This window comes from Colias eurytheme, chromosome 25 (genome assembly GCF_061535395.1).
Source record: "Colias eurytheme isolate Ceu_HAF_F1 chromosome 25, ilColEury1 Martin Lab GWU primary, whole genome shotgun sequence".
NCBI classification, from domain to species: Eukaryota; Metazoa; Arthropoda; class Insecta; order Lepidoptera; family Pieridae; genus Colias; species Colias eurytheme.
Window position 1 is genome coordinate 7,764,960 of NC_143004.1, and position 21,730 is coordinate 7,786,689.

A 21,730-nucleotide genomic window follows, 5' to 3' on the forward strand; every position below is an offset into this window, starting at 1 on the left:
TTAAAACGTATATGATGTGATACCAGCTTCAAAAAAACATAATATGACTCTATGACTTATACTGTCTATGGTTTAGGTAACAGTGGCACCAAGAGTGGCACAGAACATATTATTTTAATTTGATTATAATAGTACTACGTAGATTCTACGTCGTAGAAGGTTCACTCCTTAACAAAGTCAACTTTAGGCATAAATAATAGCTAGCTGTATAGCTTAATAGAGCAGGGTTGGTACTCGCCGCCGCCGCGCCGGTCGCCACGCGACCAACGCAGTGAGCGCCTCTGTGGTAAGCGCGCAGGCGGCGAGTGGCAGGCAACATGCAGGCAACCCGAGCTCGACTGCCAACTCACTACTCAGTCAGCAACGGCGCGAAACATACCTAAACTTCGGAGTGAAACCTCCCTGACAGTGGACAGTGGTAAGATGAAATCGAAAAAAGGTATTTTTTATTTAACTCAATACGTTATCAGAACGAATTTAGTATAAAATTAATTAATTAGTAACATGTAAATAATAGCATTATTCACGAATAATTGTATATTAGTTACTTTACTTTTTTCTGCCTGCCCTGCACAACATGGTATTCCTTATTATTTTTCACGTAATCTCTACAAACAATAGTTATGGTAGTTAAGTTTGTAATATTATGTAAACTATACATATATTATGCAGGCGCTAGACATGTGATCAAATACGCAAATACCTACAAAGTCGCGAAGTGTGGCACTGACATTTGCCTATTGGCTATTTGTTCAAAGTTTGAACACATATTTGAAGTTTGCCGAGTCGAGTCGGTTTTTCTGCGAACATCAAAGTAATCAAACTTCAAAGTTGCTTCAAAGTTTGTGCGCCCTGCCACACTTGTTGCAATGCTTAGTAACGCGCGCGCCGCTGACCGGAGCAGTTGTGTGTGTATATTTTGAGTGTCATAATGGAGTGGAGTAATGATGTAGTTATCGAATTTCTTCAGCTACTTGAAGCAGAACCCTCCATATGGGATCCAAAAAACAAAGACCACAAAAACCGTAACGTTGTAAACGACGCATGGGTCCGAATAAAAAATAATTTATCACTACCGTTTACGGTAGATGAACTAAGAAGAAAGAGAAATAGCCTTCTAACCCAGTATAGGGATAATTTAAAAAAAATTAAAGAGACAACAAAAACGGGCTCGGGGGCAGAAGATCGTCTTCCGATCTATCAGCCATCTTTGCAATAACTGTGCCGTAAAACATTTGAAAACAAGTCTAGCAGGCATATTTGTAATCGTGTTTGCGTCAAAATTTTCACTTCAAAGTTTGTACAAATGTTTGCTCAAACTTTGAAGCCAATGTGTAGCGCCAGCATTATAACTATATATTTTGTGAGTGAAGCTTATCTATTTTAGACTACAAGCCCGCATAGGACAAAAATATGGGTCAAATGAACCACCAGGGGACATATCTAGAACGATAGCAGAGCAAAAAATAATAAGATTCATCACTATGCCGTCACTTGTAAGCTGTCCAACTGAGTGCAGATGAGAATTGAAAAGTACAGGTAGACTCGGTAAATTTTGGTCATATATTTTTGTACGGCATTCTTAACCATCGATAGATCCATTAAAAATAATAAGAAACCGCTCAGTGCCGTACAAAAATGGTGGTCCACCAAGTCGGAATTTTTATTTAATTTCCGAGAGTTACCGGGGGTAAATTTGGTCATTTGACCATGTACGGCATTTGTGTCATACTATTGCTATACTGCTTTTAATCCATTATTCCGCAACGCCGTACAAAAATCATGGGGACAAGGGGAAAAAATCGAGAGTTGTAATCCCCTCTCTTTCCCCACTCCAGGGGGTCATTTGACTAAGTACGGCTTCGGTTCCAAAACATTATCTAGCACTCAAAAGTACTATTAAAAGCAATGCCGTCAAAAAATAATTGTTCTTTTAAATGTATACCAATAATCATCTTAATTTCATCGAATTCTTAATATAAAGAGCTGTAAGGTCATTTGACCCTGTACGGGAACTTTTTTTTTAACATGATATTGTAAAATTCAATTGTTGTATAGTATTGCCGTTCAAAAGAAACCGTTCTAAAAAAAGTTATAGAGAAATGCAAAACCAGAAATTTTGTTATAGTTTAAACATCGTAGATTAATGAAATATAATAGTTTTCTACACTTTATCCGTTGTTTTAAATAGTATTAACATAGATAAATTAGGAAAAAACGATGCCGTACATTTTTGTGCAGACCACATCTTTTAGGCTGATGAAAGCGACGAAAGCTACAATTTTAAGGGTGCTTTATGGCCATTTGATACAGTACGGCATTAACATATTTTTACCCAACTACGGCAAAGCAAAAGGAGGGTTATGGTTGTTTACAGGTCATGTATGTATGTTCATCTATTCCCTCGTAACTTCTAAACTACTTATCAGAATTCGACAAATGACATATCATTAGAAGCGTCTGAATTGTTCACTGGATAACCAGTGACCAGCTAGCTAAAGGCTATATGGGGTTTCACAAAATCTAATGTGGCGCCCTCTAGCGGACAAAACATACAGAGTAAAAAAATAAAGTTAAGATAAATATGCAGTGTTTGGTATCATTTGAAAGCGCTTTACTTGTACATTTTGAATATGTATATATTACTAGCATTTGCTTGTGACTTTACCTGTATTCATGGACTGATTGCATATAATTCACATCTTTTCGTTCATAGCTTTTTTATTAGTTCATCAATTTAACGGAGTCCATTCCACCTGACTCCGACTTTCCAAGGTGATAATTAACCACCTCGAGCTTCTTAATAATAATGTATATTTATATTTTATTATAAAAATATAAAGCAAACATTTCGTTATATGGATTTTTTTCTTTTTCAGATTTTTCCCCTTTGAACCAACGAAAATGTACGGCACATGAAAAAATATTATCTATGCATAAAATACTTTAAAAATAAATTTATTTCGTGTTGTGTCAAATGACCCCCTGGAGTGGGGAAAGAGAGGGGATTACAACTCTCGATTTTTCCCCTTGTCCCCATGATTTTTGTACGGCGTTGCGGAATAATGGATTAAAAGCAGTATAGCAATAGTATGACACAGATGCCGTACATGGTCAAATGACCAAATTTACCCCCGGTAACTCTCGGAAATTAAATAAAAATTCTGACTTGGTGGACCACCATTTTTGTACGGCACTGAGCGGTTTCTTATTATTTTTAATGGATCTATCGATGGTTAAGAATGCCGTACAAAAATATATGACCAAAATTTACCGAGTCTACCTGTACTTTTCAATTCTCATCTGCACTCAGTTGGACAGCTTACAAGTGACGGCATAGTGATGAATCTTATTATTTTTTGCTCTGCTATCGTTCTAGATATGTCCCGTGGTGGTTCATTTGACCCATATTTTTGTCCTATGCGGGCTTGTAGTCTATTTTATCACAATAGGTAACTATGAAGCTAATATTAGTTCACAAAATTTTCTATCCGATCACAAAATCATTTTTAAAATACCCTCCTGACATTTTAAATTCTTGTGTAGAATAACAATAATGTAGAGTCTTTTTATTATCTTATTAGCATTCATTTCAGACATTTGGGATGAATTATAATGTGGCGTTATTGATTCAGATGAATGATTTTATGCTTTGCACGTAAGTCATTCATGAGAACTTTGGATCCAGAATTCATTTATTACCCACACATACATTGTATATCACTTAATACATACCACACAATTTTGTCTAATAACAATAAAAAAATAATGTTTATATCATCGTGTAAGGAATTCAAGAAGAAGATATAAGGAACTGGATCTAAAAGGGAAAATTTCACGAAAAAAAAAATAGCACCCTATGTATATATTTCCGTTTCATTCCCCTCATTAATATTGCTGATACTTTTCCACGCAGCGAATTCTGGCTTAACCCCATCCTCGCCAAGATAAAATGGATAGCTTTTACTCGTGGCTAAATAAAATATACCCTGCTTATCGATATTTATATCTGGGCCCATAACATTAGTCACCAAAGGAACTTTATCATAGCACATTTCGTGCCTAGCTTCTTGGATATTTTTGCACTTTACAGCTATGAATTTCGTCGGATTCTTCATAGCCATAGCCCAGAGCGCCAAAACCCTGAAATGGCTGCAAGTTGCGGTGCACGGAAAGAAGTTTATATCAGCCGGTTGGAATTCCCCACCATTAACATAGAAATCTACGTGTCCCATTCTATTCGCCATGCCATAACCATCTATATTTGTATGGATAACTTGGACGAAATCAGCGTTGGATGCGTCCAGTCTGTCTGTAGATTTTAGGGACCTAAAGCATGGTCCTGCAGGTTCTAAAGCGGTAATTCGGGATATATTTCTTCCCGTGAACATTTGGTAGTTTCTGGCTATGTAGCTGACTGTTTGACCGCCCAGACTGAAGCCTAGGAGTTCTAATTTGGAAGGATCTAGGCCATATTTCGTTAGTTCCACTAGAATCTCTGCGACGTGTTTGCCTACTGGCCGCATCAGGCGCGTTGCTCTGAAAAAGGAATATGAGTAAAATTGTACTATGAATTATGTGTATAGAGAATAGATGTGTTACAAATACGAAATAATTTTGTTAAATATTATTATTTTAATAAATAGGTATGTAAAATTAATATTCTTGATTCTTCCATATTTATAAAAAAATACAAGGATTACAAATGAAGGGTCCAGGGTAAAAAATGAAGTGGGGTATCTATTATCTAATAAAAGAAGTAGGTATATGCGATAATTGTCATTTTTTACTGTTATCAAACAAATTTATTAATTATAAAGTAAACTCTAATAAATTATACAAGTATTCATAATTCAACAATATACTTAATCAAAATCTAGAAACTAAAAAAGTACCTCAAAGTACCAAATTGCTTGAAAATAAATGAATCCCTATTTGGTTTGGCATGTTGCCACTTTATTGTATTTAAGTACGTTCGTATATTTCTGCTACTTATCATTTAACTTTGGAAGCATTAACATCCGCATTGTCCTCGAAATTACGCTGCGGTTTTCTGGGAAATATTGCTTTTGATATAAATTTATTGTCGTTATTCATAAAGGATTGGTAATTTTAATGAAGAGCCCATTCGAACTTAGGTTCCTTATGATTGGGAGATCTCTCTTGGTACGACTAATGTTAAAATTGAGCAGTTTGAATTATTGTAAAGTTTATTTTAGTTAGGTATGTATAAATAAGCTCTCATTCGACTTTAGGTAGGTATGTATTCGTTTGAATAAATTATGTAGATATTTCAGGCTTTCATAAGCTGTTTGTTGTAATTTATATAATAATAGGTAATATACAATGTCGCTCATTCGCATGTGACCGCATTTAATATTCTGAACATTCATGAAAAAATATGGAAAATAAACTTCAAAAGGGGGGTCTATCTATAATATTTTTCATGTTATTCAATTTTTATTTTAGACGTAGAGTTTGTAGACTTGCTTTCTATTTTTTGACACATCTCCGAAGTTTATGGGTTGATTTGGATTCTGTTTATTATTTCCATAAGCTTATGAGTTATTTTAACAGGTTAATTAACATTTTTATTAAAAATTATCGACTACGAAAAAAAAGACGGTAGTTCAACTTTCAAGACTAGACGATAGTGTCAAAATTAAATTGATTTTAAATTTATCAGCACGTTATCCACGCCACCGCTGTTCTAATCCGTGAAAGAAAATATTTTGTGAACTTGTTCACGAACTAATAAGTTCGAACGACGTTTGACCTGCACTTGATCAAAGCGGCGCATTATGCCCTAATTTCTGACTGTCCTGTGGAACAAATAAAAGCTAATTATAATAATAAAACGATTATACTTACAGATAATAATGTACGGTGGCGAATCTTTGGTTATCAATTAGAATAACATTGTATCCCCTTGAAATATATTCATTGGTCAGCAGAGAAGATATTGGGAAATTTGTACTGTCCAAATATCCGATCGCTACCACTATAGTTTTTCTGAAATATGTAGATATGAATTAAACGTAAATAAGCGATATCAATAAATACATAAATACAGTTATTTCCGGATATTAATATTTAATTGTAGGTACCTATTTAGTACTCTAAATTATGTAGGTGTGTTTATTTCATTTAGTAGGTAGGTACGTAACTTTTTATTTTTATTTTTTTAAATAAAAATTAAAATCTAACTGTCTACAAGAATAGGAGAGGGTAATTTTTTTTGATGTGCTTGGAAAATTGGAGAAGACGTTTGCACTGCAGTCAAATGGAAGATAAATAATAAGGAATCGTGATTGTGTCCTTTTAGCTGGTTGTAATTTTCGTCAGAGAAAATGTGAATGTTTAATCATTATTAGATATTTATTTTCTTAACTAGGCTGTATAACAACCTGTAAAACGAATTTATAGGTACCTTTGGAAATCCACACGAGGATCCTTGGCAATGTTTTTCGCCGTCCAGTAGGTATATTTCTGCCGACTTCCTTGCCCTTGAACCACAAAATGTAAGTACCTCAACTGACTGCGAGGTATGGATGCCGGTTTTGTTGATCCGGGACCTGGAATTATAATGTCTTTCAGTATTAAGGATTATTCGGAATTTTAGAGCGACCGAAGTTTCGAGCGTGATATACAAATTATTATAATGTCATCAGGCGCCCGCGCCGTCAAACAAACGCTCGGAATTAACAATTTTTCTGCGATATATATCATTAAATCCTTCTTCTTTTTAACCGACTTAAAAAAAGGAGTAGATTTCCAATTCAGCTGGTATATTTTTTCAATGTCAAAGTAAAAAGCGCAACTTAAAAAGTACAACGATGAAAATATGTTGATTATTATTTATCGTAAGAATGCTGTGTGGTTTTTTAATATATTTTCAAAGACGATTTTTTCAAAGATTACATGTGTAAGACTCGTAGATTTTAGGGTTTTAAAATAACTTGAAGGTAAAGTACATTGAACAACTTAAAGTCCAACAGCTATTTAGATCTTGTTGCAGCTTATGAAATAACCGGTCGGCTCCAGTCAACTATGTCGCACTTCTATTTTATCTGACTAATGTACTTAAAAGTTATTATTTTCTTGGATGTTTATTTTCAGCTGTATCTTAATCATTTTTTTTTAATTATAGAATAGTAAAAAACCAAGTTACGCATTATTTAAATGGGAAGAAATGTTATTGGAATTTTGATAAAATCTCTTCTTCGTGCTCTATGTAAGCCAACGCAAGCTCTATGTCAAGGATTTTTCATTTAACTCAACTAGTATGAACTTTATTTTATAGAGACTTTTATTTGCATAAAAGATCACGTCTAAACCATAAACAATGAAATGTTCTTTATGAATAATAAATAATAATAATTGAGATCTAAAAAGAATTTATAAACACTCATAAAGACATTTATGAATGAAGACTTAACAGAAATTTGAAATTGAGAGTTATTAGTAAAATGTTGTTGTTCGAGTTGCAGTAAGTATACAAAAAAAGTAATTTATACAATTCTAATTATTTCAACATACATACATACTGACATCAAGCCTTTCGGATATCCTATTTCCGCTCTCGGATCGTCACATTTCACACACAAATTAAGAATAAAACACAAAAACAAAACACGCACATGACACATTTTCAAAAAATCATCTTCGGAAAAAGTTAAACGACTGCCATCATTCAAGAATCAAACGTTCCTTGCCATTGGCATCATATAGTATTTCCCTATTTAGCGAACAATGACAAAATAATCCGTGAACATTTTTCAAATTAACGCCGACTAACTCGTGTCCTTTGTCATGATACAATGGCGCGAAATTTAGATAAAAAAGCGCAATGTTTTTTTTTAAGTGGCTACGGCTGCATACAGCCAGGTTTCGAATGTGTCTAGTGAATATACGTTCTCTATGGTCATATCAAATTGTAGTAAGCGGGTCAGAAAAGTACTTAATGTTATCTTTAGGAAGAAGAATTATTTTTACGAAATACGAGAATGTACCAAAAATGTAATTTGTGAGACCTTTGGTAGATAGAGACTTTTTTTATCTATACACATTTTCAAAGATATATTATTGAAAATTTCCTTTTTGATCGTCGTAAGTCGGGAATCGTTTGTTTTCACAATATTGCTTCGCTAATTAAATGCCTCTTTACAGGCTCTTTATGAATAAGTATATGGGTAATATTTTATGTAAGTACCTATATAATTTATCTTTTATTTTTGCTACGAACTGCTATCTGGTTACTTTTTATAAAATATGTAACAAAATAAAAACATCGCTATATTTTGCACATACTTTCGTATTTTCCTACTCTATAATTCATGTGCTGTTGGTAGGTCTCGGTAAAAATTTGCCAACATTAGTATTCAGTAAGCAAAGTGTGATGAAACACTATAAAATAAGATTTATTGTTGTTTTTCTTAGTTTTGATCACATTACGACAAGGTTAAAGATCAAGTTCTCAGACTACCCTTGACCAGGTTCGATGTAAGATTTTCTTGTAAAGCCTGGCTAATTCATCTTTTATTTTCTACTGAAATCTGTAAAAAATTAATTTCCCGGACTATCATATCAGTTGGATTTTAATAATGACTTTAAAACTTAATCACGGTTGGTTGACATAAATTGTTTTATTATAATTTTCTTATCAAAGGGTTGCAATTTTCGCGTTTCATGTCTTATGTTTTATTTTAAAAAGTGGATAATATGCAAGCTAATAAATACCTTTTAAAATCTCTTCTAATGCATCCGTATAGGTAGGTATTTAAAATCTGTTTGTTTAAAAAAACAACAAATTTGGAACGATTATTTCTTCACAAAGCCATAGTGTTGCTACATACACAGATTATTATAGATAAAGAGTATCTTAATAAGGATCGCGTGCTAGTAACGTAAGAAAATTGTTACTTTTATAATAGTAAAGTGTAATTTACGTAGGCGTTATGTGTTGCGTTAAAATTCTTGTTATTGTTGAAATTGCAGTATACAATGTATGTGACAATATTTAAATAGTTACTTGGAAATTATTAAATTTTCTAAAACAATACTAAGTACTTATATAATAAGAAGATAATGGACGGGATGTCTATTTATCTATGAAGAGGGATATCTATGAAATAATCATGTGTATAGGATATCCGAAGAAAATTCGATGTTTCGAGATATTATAGAAATTCAATTTAATATGTAAACCTCAGATAAGTAGGTAACTGTTTAGTAAAAAGATTTTTTTTTTAATGTCTGCTGATATTAATTATCTAATGATCTATTAAGGAAGTTTATTAATTTAGACGAGTTGGAAGAGCTCGTAATTAAGGGAATGTTTTTTTTATTTGTTAAAAATCTTAATAAGTCACATATATTTCAATATTTGCATTAATTTTTTTTACGCTCTAGGTACCTAGAGGTAAAAGACGACACGGAATTATAAATAAAAAGCATCACAAAAATTCAATAATTTATTAAACATTATCTCCAATTGACATCTATAGGTACATTCACTTGACAATCTTCACACGCGATCCCGCTCGGTTTACATGGTCTACCCTTACACAGAGTTTCACCTTTTCTGGGATATTGGGACGGTGGGTGCGGAACGAACCAGGGCTTATTCAGCTTGTCTATATATGCCGTTTCTAAGTCAGTTATCTTGCCTTTTGGAGCTGATAGAGATGATTGTAGGAGAGCCAGCACGATTAGTACCTGAAAAATTTATTTTACTTTTATAATGTATATTTTAATGTTCATTCATTGTAAAACTATAAGTAGTTGTTTTAGTCGGGGCGAGCGGTCGAATAATTTTTGTCGAGTAGATAGATCTATTATTGTAAACATAATTATAGTATACATATATTTATTATATTACAGTATACATAATTTGTAAGATATATAATGTAAAGTGACATTATTTACACGTATTAGCTGTAAATGTATTATTATCATAATAATTAAATACCATTTCATATTTGTAGATTTCACACGTCGTAAAAACTAGTGATAATGAAAACGAATAATATTAAATACACATAATAATTGAGGAAAACAAATACGTACGATGTTGTTTGCGTATACAACAGCTTTTTGTTACAAATACAATGAATTACAAACTCACAATTTAATTTTATACAATTAAAAATGAAAATAGTTAATGAATTTCAACTATTTTCATCCCGAATACTGTCAAATAAGTACTATCTATTGTTTAATCAGGAAAGCGTAACATACATATATACATACACACATTTCGTATTTATAATAGTATGGTTACTACACATATACAAAGTAATATAATAAATACTTACAGTTATTTTCATCTTGTCATTAGAATAATAATTGCGTATTGAATGATTGCTTCCGATAATCACAGATTATTAACAAATCTCACAGACTTATATACGAATCGGTACCGTAAGTGACCCGAATAATATTTTACCGGTTATATTTAACAGTTATTCTAATAAAGGACTTCTTTGTTTATAATACGATTTACGAACAATGTCAAAAAAAACGCGGGAAATTCATTGATTGTTTATAAAAGAAATGTGTTATTGATATTTTTAATAACTAAATGTGGCATTAATTTGAATTAATTATAGTTAATAAGCGGGGATTTTACCACATAAGCTAAGTATAAACACAATGTGTTAACGGAAGTATGAGTCAAATTATATCGTATTGTTTATGTTGTCGATTACTGGGATTTGTCTGTTATCAGCTGTCAACAACAATTATAAAAAAATCCAGTTTAATTTAAAACCAGATACAGCCAGATACCTATAGAATCGATGTTATAATTCAGAAGGCATTCATTCATGGTAGATGTTCGGGAAATGATGATTTACTAAATTGTGAAGTTTAAAGTGGGTTCAGACTTGGTTCAGACGCTTGCGTTCAAAGTGACATTCAACGAGCACAAGCACGGGCACAAGCATGTAAACATGTTGTTTGTGCATGCGTCCGTGTTTGTTTGTTTGTACCCTAAGCGCACAGACTGCTTGCCGGGCTACTTGCCGGGGTGCTTGCCGGGCTGCTTGCCAGGCGTCTGAGGTACCATAATATGGTAATTTATTAGTATGTAATAATAAAAGGAAATCAAAAGAAATGTTCTATAAATATTTAAATCTAAACTTTCTACTCCTCTCCTTTCCACTATTAGTTGTAGGCTATGCCAATAAAAAGTCAAACATCGATTGCACGTGTTTATTTACGCTAAAACTTAAAACTACATCTAAACAACAGGATATATAGCATTTGCCATCACATGGCAGTTGTTATTCGTAGCTGATATGAGCATGTACCCGTCTTCCCCCCACTGCTCCCCCCAGGAGTTCTTGATAATCCAGTAAAGGTCGCCATCCCTGACTCCGTAGCCCACGGCAACCACGCCGTGGTTCTGTGGTCGGTCGTTGCTGGAAGAATGTTATACAATAAAATGCAATCCAAAACAATGTAATGCAATACAATGCAATGCAATACAATGCAATGCAATGCAATACATTGCAATACAAAACAGTACACTAAATGTCCACATGGTGGATCCAAAAGAAATAAAATAATTTGGAAAATCCAAAAGTGCACGCCTCATAATTTTTTTTTAATAAATATTTATTAATTATTATTTTTGTTTATTTAATAACAATTAAACCACATCGAATCAGACCCTGAAAAATGAAAGGGTTCTATTCCTGAGCATACTCAAGCGTAAGAGAAAAAAAAAGCCTCGATTAGTAAAGTATTTCGGTCGCTATCGTGTTAACAAGAAAATCCTCCGCACATACAGACACACGGACGTCCAAGACAGAACTTTTTTAAACTGTTTTTTAACTAGTTTAAATAACAAAAATGACATCAAAAATATCATGAACGTTAAAAATAGTGTTTTTTCTTAATATGTGTGTGTATGTATTATCTTACAAGTGCAATGTATGATACATAAAGACATTTTAAGTTTGAAAAATCAGATGTTTTGCGCGAAGTGACAGTAGTACCCACCTCAACGCTTCGCTTATGAGGCGTGCAATAAAATTTTAATTGTCAAATAGGCGACCTTATCTTTTAAGAGCAACGTTTCAGATTTTGCATTCACTTTTTTATGCATTCAAAATAAGTTCTATGATGAACCATAAGACAAGAATTATTTAATCTATAAAGCTGAAGAGTTTGTTTGTTTGTTTGAACGCGCTAATCTCGGGAACTACTGGTCCGATTTGAAAGATTCTTTCGGTGTTAGATAGCCCATTTATCGAGGAAGGTTATAAGGCTATATATCATCACGCTACGACCAACAGGGGTGGAGCCACGGGGGTGAAACGGCGCGGAGCAGCTAGTATCTTATAAATACTGAATTAAAATTGAAATAAAACGGTTCCCAATTCAATAGAAGAAATATCCAAAAAACTAAGCATTTGTTTTTTATTTGTTCAGCAATTATTGTTAAAAATGGTGCCCAAACATTCTCGACATTTTATATAGGAGATTTACTCACCAATCAGGTTCATAAAAGATGCCATTAGAGTACATCATCATGCTGTCCCCAGCGTGCACGCCCACGCTGAGTGGCCCGTACTTGTACAGCGCGTACTTCATGGCGTTCACGCTGTTCGGGGGAACTAGACCGAAGCCGCGTATTGTGTATGTGTCTGTCACGTTCTCTATGTGGCAGTAGCCATCCTGGTGGAAATATTATTTAATAAGCTATGTTCTGTTTAGATGTGTTAGTTAAAATCTATACTTTAATATTATTAAGCTGAAGAGTTTGTTTATTTGTTTGAAAGCGCTAATCTCAGGAACTACTAGTCCGATTTGAAAAATTCTTTCGGTGTTAGATAGCCCATTTATCGAGGAAGGCTATAGGCTATATATCATTACGCTAAGATTAACAGGAGCGGAACCACGCGGGTGACACCGCGAAGCGCAGCTAGTGTTAAATAATGTAGGAAAAGAGGTATAGAGCAAAAAGTATTAAATAGGCTTTCAGTTAATTGTAAAACCTAGTCATTCCTAGAGTTTTAAAAATAATAGAATAAATATATAATAATGTTTTATCGTCTTATAGTATGCGCATGTCTTAAGATTTTAATATCGTTATTTTTATATTGTCTAATAAGTGCGCGTAGGTGCAAACTGCAAATCTTTATATGTATAGTATTGAATTTAAAAAGGCCAGAAAACTTAACTTTTATATAATATGACATATTGTATTGCAATATCTGTATAAGATTGCTAATATGTATGTATAAATGTATTGGTATGCAAACTGGGCCTTACTTATGATAGCTGGCTAGTCTGGGATGATGTATTAATACATATTGCTATTTTCATTTTATTTTCGTATTACTAACCTTTATCGTATGTATGTTTAATTGTGATACGTGACTATTTAGTTTTCTGTGGTGATACGTGCAGTGGAAATCTTTCAGGTGTGACGTTATTAATGTAGAAGGCCTAATTTTAGCATATTTATTTTGGTCCATTAATAAGATACTTATAAATAAACTACATACCTCAGCCATGTAAAGACCATATTCTTGTTCAGTCGGAATGCCATGCTTCAAAACGTATTTGAAAGCACCCTCCAAATCTCCGCCGTCACAGCCCATACTGCTATATCTGGAAAAAGAGGAAAAAGGTTCACAATTGATTCGAAAAAAAAAAATGAATTTTGAAATAACAAGACATAACTGCCTTAAAAACAACCGACTTCAAACTTGCACTTGCAACATTTACAAATACAGACAAAAATGCTCATAAAATAAAAACTACTGGGCCTATCCGAATAAAATTTTTATGGGACCAATTCGACACCATCCCGCATCGAAAAAAAAAAGAATCACGTAAATCGGTTCAGAAACCTAGGAGTAATCGGTGTACATACATAAAAAAAAACATACCGGCCGAATTGTTAACCTCCTCCTTTTTTTTGAAGTCGGTTAATAAAATAGAACTTAAATTAAATCATATCATTTCCTAAGATGAAAGTACGCTTTGACGAGAACCTTATCAAATTATATACCTACATACATGAGTAGCTCATAGCTGAATATAACAGCCTAGCTGTGCATTTACATCAAACGAGCGAATGCTCATTATAAACCCACTATGTCAAATTCTTTGTGTAAACAGGCGTAGGCATTCTTTCGTTGTTCTTAATGCGTTCGAAAAGATTATAAATAATGTTCTAATACTGAACAACACTGAATACGAGTTTTCATTTACACTAAAAGATCACGAAAGAATGCTCTAGCTCTATGTTCGTTTGGTGTAAATGCACCGTAATATGTTTCATATTGATGGATGGATGGAATTTCATCAAATTTCCTGCATAAATTGCTTGTGAGCTGTAACCTAGTTTGCAAACTTAAATAGCCTAGTTGCGTTCCTGCAATAGTTCGAGCTACTATTGACCAAGTTTGACCTACTATCATATCTTTTACAAAGTTTATTTATCTAACAATTTAATGAACCGCATCAAGTTAAAAATATTAACAGTAATACAATAAAAGGATTAATACAGTACATAAGGCGGCCTTATCGCTTATCAGCGATTTCTACCAGGCTGTAAGGGATAAGAAAGGTAAAATAAATGCTACGCGGAAGGCTATGAAATTTACTTATTTAATTGTGAAAAAAAAAACTTGTTATAATTGTTATTTTATTAGAAACTAACGGTCCGGCCCGGCTTCGCCCGTGGTACATATTTCGCAATAAAAGGTAGACTATGTTCTTTCTCAGGGTCTAAAGATTGTCTGTGCCAAATTTGATCAAAATCGGTCGTTTATGTTCCAGTAGTTTATGCGTGAAAACCATACATACATACAAACCTTTCCTCTTTATAATATTAGTATAGATAGAACATTTTTATATTTTTTTTAATTATATAACTTTTTATATTTAAAGCATGCATGACCGTTATGTTCTTTTATACCTACAAAAAAAAATTGTGTCTGGTATTTAATAACAATAATTTCCTCGTATAAATAATCAACTTACTCCCAAGCACAGTCCACCAGCGACTGCTCACTGAGGTCCAATCGTCTGCCTCCATTGTTCCGAGTTAGAGCACCTTCCACGGCTGCAGTTGTGCAAAATGCCCAGCAGGAACCGCATGAGTCTTGATCTATTGAAGGTATAAAGGTATTTGTATAAAATCTTAAGGAAACACTTTAGATGTTTTCTTATTGCTTTTATATGTTGTGTAGAGTTGTAGAGTATATACAAATGTTTGTGCTCAATCCACCAACGGATCTGCAGTTACAATGTTATTCTCATCTTAATATAATCATTGTACCAATTTTCAGCTCAGAAGAAATTAAAGATGAAATTTGCACATGGCTGATAGACATTTATATAAACTTCTATTATGTATAACCTAAAACACATAATATTCACAGCAGCTTTGGCTCAAAATACGCCGTTATTATTTGTTTTGTTGAGATTTCTAATAAGCTCAAAGCATTATAATTTATCTTATTTTATTTTTCCATATTTGGACATCCAATACAACACCAAATTATCATTGTTCAATTTGCTCCTATTATTAAAGTGAAAAGGACTTACTTTTAATTTTACTAATATATCCCTCGATTCTGAGATCAAAGTTTTCTGGCAGATCCTTGACCATATCTTCAAGTTCCGCTTCAGTGTACTGGAAGGTCTCTGTACCCTGGATGTGATTGTTAAACCTCGTGGCTGTTAGATAGCCAAGTTCTTCAGCAGTTTTGTCAGAGAATTCGTTGATGCCCATTCTGTAGCTCAAGTTCTTTTTATTGTGTTCTCGGACTTTTCTAGAATAATAAAACGGGTATAAAATAATTAACCGTAAGTAGTAGAATGGTAAGTACCTAAGGCTTAAAATATGCCTAAATGTGATGTTCATATACATATATGAAATATTTAGTAGAAAACAAAAAGCATTATCATTTTAAAGTCAACTAAAATTATTTTTTTTGTTCATGACTGTTTGCTACTTATTTAATTTTTAGTAGATATGATAATCTGGCTCTACCTTTATAGTGCAAAAATTAATTACTGCGAATTTATTACTCTGAAGAACAAATTTTTATTCAAAATTATTTATAAAATACATGTTTAACTTACTTCCAATTTTCTCTAAAAATCATTTTTCTCAATTCATGTTCGCTGACTTTGTAGTTTTTGTTGTGATGTTTCTTATAACTGAAATAAAAAATACCTTTAAGGACAAATAATATATTATTTGTTTTTTTCTGAGTTCAAAGTTAGTAAATTAAGTACTTATATTATGCTTATCTAAAAAAGGATACTACTTAACATCATTTCTTAACGATATTTTTTTATATGAAACTAGCGGTCCGCCCCGGCTTCGCCCGTGGTACATATTTACGTTTTCTCTACATAAAAACCATCCTCGTACTTCAAGGAATATAATAAAAAAGAATTATCGAAATCGGTTCAGCCGTTCTCGAGTTATGCGCTTACCAACACATTTTGCGATTCATTTTTAAGTATATACTAGCGGTCCGCCCCGGCTTCGCCCGTGGTACATAATATTTACGTTTTCTCTACATAAGAACCATCCTCGTACTTCAAGGAATATAATAAAAAAAGAATTATCGAAATCGGTTCAGCCGTTCTCGAGTTATGCGCTTACCAACACATTTTGCGATTCATTTTTATATATAAGATAAGAAGACTAGCTTTCCGCCTGCGGCTTCGCCCGCGTTTTCAAAAAAAAACCCGCATAGTTCCCGTTCCCGTGGGATTTCCGGGATAAAACCTAGCCTATGTCACTCAGAAATGATGTAGCTTTCCAACAGTGAAAGAATTTTTCAAATCTGCCAAGTAGTTTCGGAGCCTATTCAATTCATACAAACAAACAAACAAACAAAAAATCAAACCTTTCCTCTTTATAATATTTGTATAGATATATATCGATAGTAAGTTTACCTGTCGAAAGCTTCATCCACATGAGATGAAATGTCAGGATGTAATAATTCCAGCTTCTTATGGAAGTCAATTACTGCTTCCTTCGCGTCTTCGCAGTCTTTGTCTATAAGAATATTTGTACGAGTCAATATTTGTAAATAGAAATTTGATTAATTATCTGACTTCTGGAAAAATATACGATAGGTACTTGACTGGTTATAAATTTATTTTTTGTCAGTTAAGTTTTTAACAGAGATAAATTACTGAATTCAAAACGTCAAAACAATTTATTTTTAGAATCTTTGTTTCTTTTTTAATAAAAAGCAATTATATCACAAGCTCTATTTTTACTCTATTCTTAATTTTAATTGCATTCCAAAAACACCGAAATATTTTTCAAATCGGACCAGTAGTTCCCGAGATTAGATAGATTCAAACAAACAAACTCTTCAGTTTTATAATATTAGTATAAAATACCTTTTTCCACGTCCAATTTAGACACATCTGGAGCGCTGTAGTCATGGAATATGGACACAAAATGTTTGGCCAAAGCGCCAGTTGCGATAATACGCTTCTTTCTTTCGAACCTAAATTAAAAATACGTGTAATTTATTTATTTATTATACATTAAAAATACAAGCTTATTAAGTAGGAATCTAACAAAAAAAGTATAATTCGAAACCAGCCAAAGTTAAACTGAAATATTTGTAATTTGTATTATCGGCAAAGCGTGTTGCACAACTTATGGATATGTTTTGTTTATCTTATCTGTTAGTTAAAATGAGAAATGAAAATTTAACAAAAAATTGTTAAAAAGGCTAATTAATATATTTGTCAGAGTCTGAAAATACCTTTTAAAACTTGAACTTAAAGTTTCAAGAAATATACGATACCTCAAAGGCAGATGATAATTGCCATCACGATATACATAAAGAACGTCGTCGATTCGTCGACCATATTCGTCTATTTCTGAATTTTTCCAGATTTCCACGTCTTTCCCGTCAAATGTGGTATCACCTGTTAATGATAAGATTAATTAAGTAAAATAATAATTTTACGTTTTTAACGGATTTAAAAAACAATTTGTGATTTGCGAATCGTCTTTGCGTAAGATATAAAATGTTGCGTGAAAAATTTCGTAATAACATCTGTATTTATTATTTAGAAGTTTCACTTCTGACACGTGTGCTCGGCACATACTTTTTTGATTTACAATACTAACCTTCATACGTGAAGTTATCAGATGGTAGGAAATTAGTAACTTCATCCTCTAAAAGGCCTCGGTAGCAGAGCCTGTTGTTTTTCTCTTCTTCCGTCCATACCGGAAACGACTGCATTGGTTTAATAATAAAAAAAATCAATAATATGGTCGTAAATAACTTGCATGTTGTAATGAACTTTATTTTATTGTTTCTTTCTGACTCACATCTTTTGCGAATAATTCGCATTTATTTATTCGCAAAAATTTTAATTGCAAATCGGTCTAGTGGTTCTTGAGATGAGCGCACTTAATGCACTATGTTCTATATCTTGTATACTACAAGCAAACAAACAAACTTTTCAGCTTTATAATATACTAGCTTTTTGCCCGCGGCTTCGCCCGCATTTTCAAAGAAAAACCCGCATAGTTCCCGTTCCCGTGGGATTTCCGGGATAAAACCTATCCTATGTGTTAGTCCAAGTTACCCTCTATGCTAAATTTCATTGTAACCGGTTCAGTAGTATTTGCGTGAAAGAGTAATACATATTCACAAACTTTCGCGTTTATAATATTAGTAGAAAGTATTTTATTAATTCGATATGAAAGTATTTTATTAATCGCAAAATGTGTTGGTAAGCGCATAACTCGAGAACGGCTGAACCGATTTCGATAATTCTTTTTTTATTATATTCCTTGAAGTACGAGGATGGTTTTTATGTAGAGAAAACGTAAATATGTACCACGGGCGAAGCCGGGGCGGACCGCTAGTTTGATATAGGTATTAGGTACCTTATACTCATATCCATATTCATCTTCGGCATTCCCGATGTAGTATTGCGTTACAGTTCCATCGTAGTAATCGATTCGGGACCTATTGTGTTCTGTACTGTACCTGTATTTTTTTTCTATTTTAGAAACATTTCAATTTCTTTTTCATAGATTTGACTTTGCTCTAGGAAATTTTTATTTTTTAGTTCATTGAACAGTTATTGACAGAATTAGAAGATATAGTTATATTGTATATGGGTATTATATTATAATAAATGTATGAGAATAATTAATGAAAATGAAATGAAAATTTTCTTTATTACTACATCATATTATTAGACGCAATTGAAAACTTAATCTTATACACCTTAAATTAACAGCAATGTATTATGGGTAGAGTTTATTCCAAGACAAACCTAATTAATTAAGAAAATTATTTATTACTAGCTTTCCACCCGCAGCTTCGCCCGCGCAGTTAAAGAATAACCCGCATATAGTTCCCGTTACCGTGGGATTTCCGGGATAAAACTTATCCTATTTCCCGGGATAAAAAGTAGCCTATGTCCTTTCTCGGATATCAAAATATCTCTATACCAAATTTCATGCAAATTGGTTCAGTAGTTAAGGCGTGATTGAGTAACAGACAGACAGACAGAGTTACTTTCGCATTTATAATATTAGTATGGATTTTAGTTTATTTTACCATATTTCAAAAGGTTCTATGAGTCCTGTTGTAAGACCGGTCCTTTCGCCTTTGAAGTGGTACTCAGGCGGCCACATCAGCTCCATATTATCTCCGAATTCTAAAAGAAATAAAAATTAAATTGATTTTTATGGACGTCTTGTCAACTTGTTGGTAATAAATAAGAGATTTTGATACTGTCCTCTATTTTATCCAGTGTGATATGTATAGTATACTAGCGGTCCGCCCCGGCTTCGCCCGTGGTACATATTTATGTTTTCTCTACATAAGAACCGTCCTGGTACTTCAAGGAATATAATAAAAAAAGAATTATCGAAATCGGTCCACCCGTTCTCGAGTTATGCGCTTACCAACACATTTTGCGATTCATTTTTATATTATAGAATGTAATGTGTATAGTATCCAGAGTAAAGCCAGTATTTTTTAAGTATAAGTTACTCTGGAACAATAAGCTACATCACTATCAAGTTTATTCAAAATCCGTGGTTTTCACGTTAAAAATGAACAAACGTACATACATTCATGTAAACTTTCGCCTTTATAATAATAGTAGGATATATAGAAATATACAGGACAATATATTGGACATGACTTTAAAAGAGCAACTATGGAGTTTCTTGCCGGTTCTTCTCCATAGATACTGCTTTCCGAATCGGTGGTAAATTTAAAGAATGTAATGACGATTCAAAAGTGCTTCTGGAAGAAGTCTAATTGAATAAATAAATGTTTGAGTTTGAGTTTGAGATACAGTTTTGGTAAGTATAATAAAAATCGGTGCGGTAGTTTTAGCGTGAAATATTAACAAACGTACATACAAACATTTTCACACGAAACTATTTATAAACTTTCGCGTTTATAATAATAGTAGCAGGTTGTACACATAGCAAAATTTTCTTGAATAGAGATGCACATTTTCACATGACACAAAAATACGAATTATTAAATTAAAATAAAACTTACCCAAAACATGAGAGAATCCGGTGTCAAAAACTATAGCTGCTAGGATTAATGTATACAGGGAGGCCATGGTCGCTCCTCTTGTGAAATTTGACGATTTGGAATCTCATTTAAATACGCGATCCTAATCATATTAAGCCTTGTTTATAATGGTAGGGTTTTTATGAAAAATTACTAAAATCCAACATTGGATCTGTTTTAAATATTTCTTGATTATTTTTCCGACCCAAATATCGACCAATAGAATTGCACCATTCGACGTCACGTGGTACAACCTACATGGTATTATACTGATAATTTTTTGAAAATTTTCTCTGGTCGTTGACGTCAAACTGACAGGTTCAATTCAATTGTGAAATTATTGGCCGACATTTGGGAAGGAAAAATAATCTCCCGAATACCACACGAGCTTCAAAATTATCTGGCATTTCCCTCAAGGTTCCCTGCAAACAAATAAAGTCGTCAAGTTTTTCAGGAAAAATCACTCGCGCTTCGCGCTCGTGATTTTTTAACCTTGACTAAAAACTTGACTCCTTCATTTGTTTGCAACGAACCTATCGGAAAATACCCGATAATTTTGAAGCTCTTGTGGTATTATAAGTGATTATTTATTTGATGTTCTGGCATTCCAGATAATAAATGATGGAATATCTAATTATTTTAAAATAGGTACATAGGTATCTGTAGAGATAATTTATAACTAAATACTTTTTGTATTAAGTACTTAGTTTCTAGAAAAGATTGCAATTTCCACGAAGTGGTTTACAGTCAGTGTTTTTTTATTGAAATGTGAGATTTGGTAGTCATGTTAATTTTATTTTTTGTTATCCCTGCAATTTTCATGACTAATTTAACATAACTAATTATTATTTTTCGACGAGTCCGATTATTGTTATCAATTGATACATTATGATTTTGAATAAAATGTTTCAATTTGTAATAAGGTATTAGTAACATCGTAATATGTATATTAAAATTTAAACTAGAGTACTGTGAACGAATCCCTATATAGTAATGATTGATAAAATTAATTAGCTTTCGTTAATTTAAACTTTGTTAAAATTCGATAATGTTATCTCTTTAATTAAATCTGTTTCGTAAACTTTATCAAAACTAAATTTAAATTTCTATTATTTTAAAACAGAACATGTGTACGCTTATTTCAGGAGATATTTTTTAAACAG

The 21,730-nt window shown here is 32.8% G+C and overlaps 2 protein-coding genes and 1 long non-coding RNA gene across 3 annotated transcripts; all 3 read right to left on the reverse strand.

Annotated features, from left to right (window-relative positions):
- Positions 1-3,850: 3,850 nt before the first annotated feature.
- Positions 3,851-7,896, reverse strand: LOC149897767 (phospholipase A1-like). Its single transcript, XM_090116210.1, has 4 exons — positions 7,544-7,896; positions 6,431-6,575; positions 5,872-6,012; positions 3,851-4,539 (listed from the first exon to the last, which is right to left on the reverse strand). Exons 1-4 carry the CDS (start codon positions 7,647-7,649, stop codon positions 3,858-3,860), a joined length of 1,074 nt encoding a protein of 357 aa, XP_089972336.1. The 5' UTR covers positions 7,650-7,896; the 3' UTR covers positions 3,851-3,857.
- Positions 7,897-9,460: 1,564 nt separating this feature from the next.
- Positions 9,461-10,474, reverse strand: LOC149897768 (uncharacterized). The gene is made up of 2 exons (XR_016458148.1): positions 10,317-10,474; positions 9,461-9,717 (listed from the first exon to the last, which is right to left on the reverse strand). It is a non-coding gene; the product is annotated as an uncharacterized LOC149897768 (long non-coding RNA).
- A 726-nt stretch (positions 10,475-11,200) lies between these two features.
- Positions 11,201-20,617, reverse strand: LOC149897769 (pro-cathepsin H-like). The gene is made up of 13 exons (XM_090116221.1): positions 20,550-20,617; positions 19,590-19,689; positions 18,908-19,010; positions 18,140-18,248; positions 17,811-17,934; positions 17,395-17,504; positions 16,939-17,041; positions 16,111-16,188; positions 15,571-15,797; positions 15,004-15,130; positions 13,518-13,623; positions 12,500-12,684; positions 11,201-11,423 (listed from the first exon to the last, which is right to left on the reverse strand). The coding sequence occupies exons 1-13, from the start codon at positions 20,614-20,616 to the stop codon at positions 11,243-11,245; spliced, it is 1,620 nt and encodes a 539-aa protein (XP_089972347.1). The 5' UTR covers position 20,617; the 3' UTR covers positions 11,201-11,242.
- Positions 20,618-21,730: the final 1,113 nt, after the last annotated feature.

Bases quoted from the DNA above. Each gene is read 5' to 3' on its own strand.
- LOC149897769 (XM_090116221.1), bottom strand. From the start codon at position 20,616: ATGGCCTCCCTGTATACATTAATCCTAGCAGCTATAGTTTTTGACACC. The intron at 18,249-18,907 runs GTACCTAATACC...AAACCAATGCAG, and splicing joins AATATGGATATGAGTATAAG to TCGTTTCCGGTATGGACGGA. The intron at 17,042-17,394 runs GTATTTTATACT...ATATTCTTATAG, and splicing joins TAAATTGGACGTGGAAAAAG to ACAAAGACTGCGAAGACGCG.
- LOC149897767 (XM_090116210.1), bottom strand. From the start codon at position 7,649: ATGTGTCATGTGCGTGTTTTGTTTTTGTGTTTTATTCTTAATTTGTGT. The intron at 6,576-7,543 runs GTATGTATGTTG...TTATAATTCCAG, and splicing joins GAAAGGCTTGATGTCAGTAT to GTCCCGGATCAACAAAACCG. The intron at 6,013-6,430 runs GTACCTATAAAT...TACATATTTCAG, and splicing joins CCTCGTGTGGATTTCCAAAG to AAAAACTATAGTGGTAGCGA.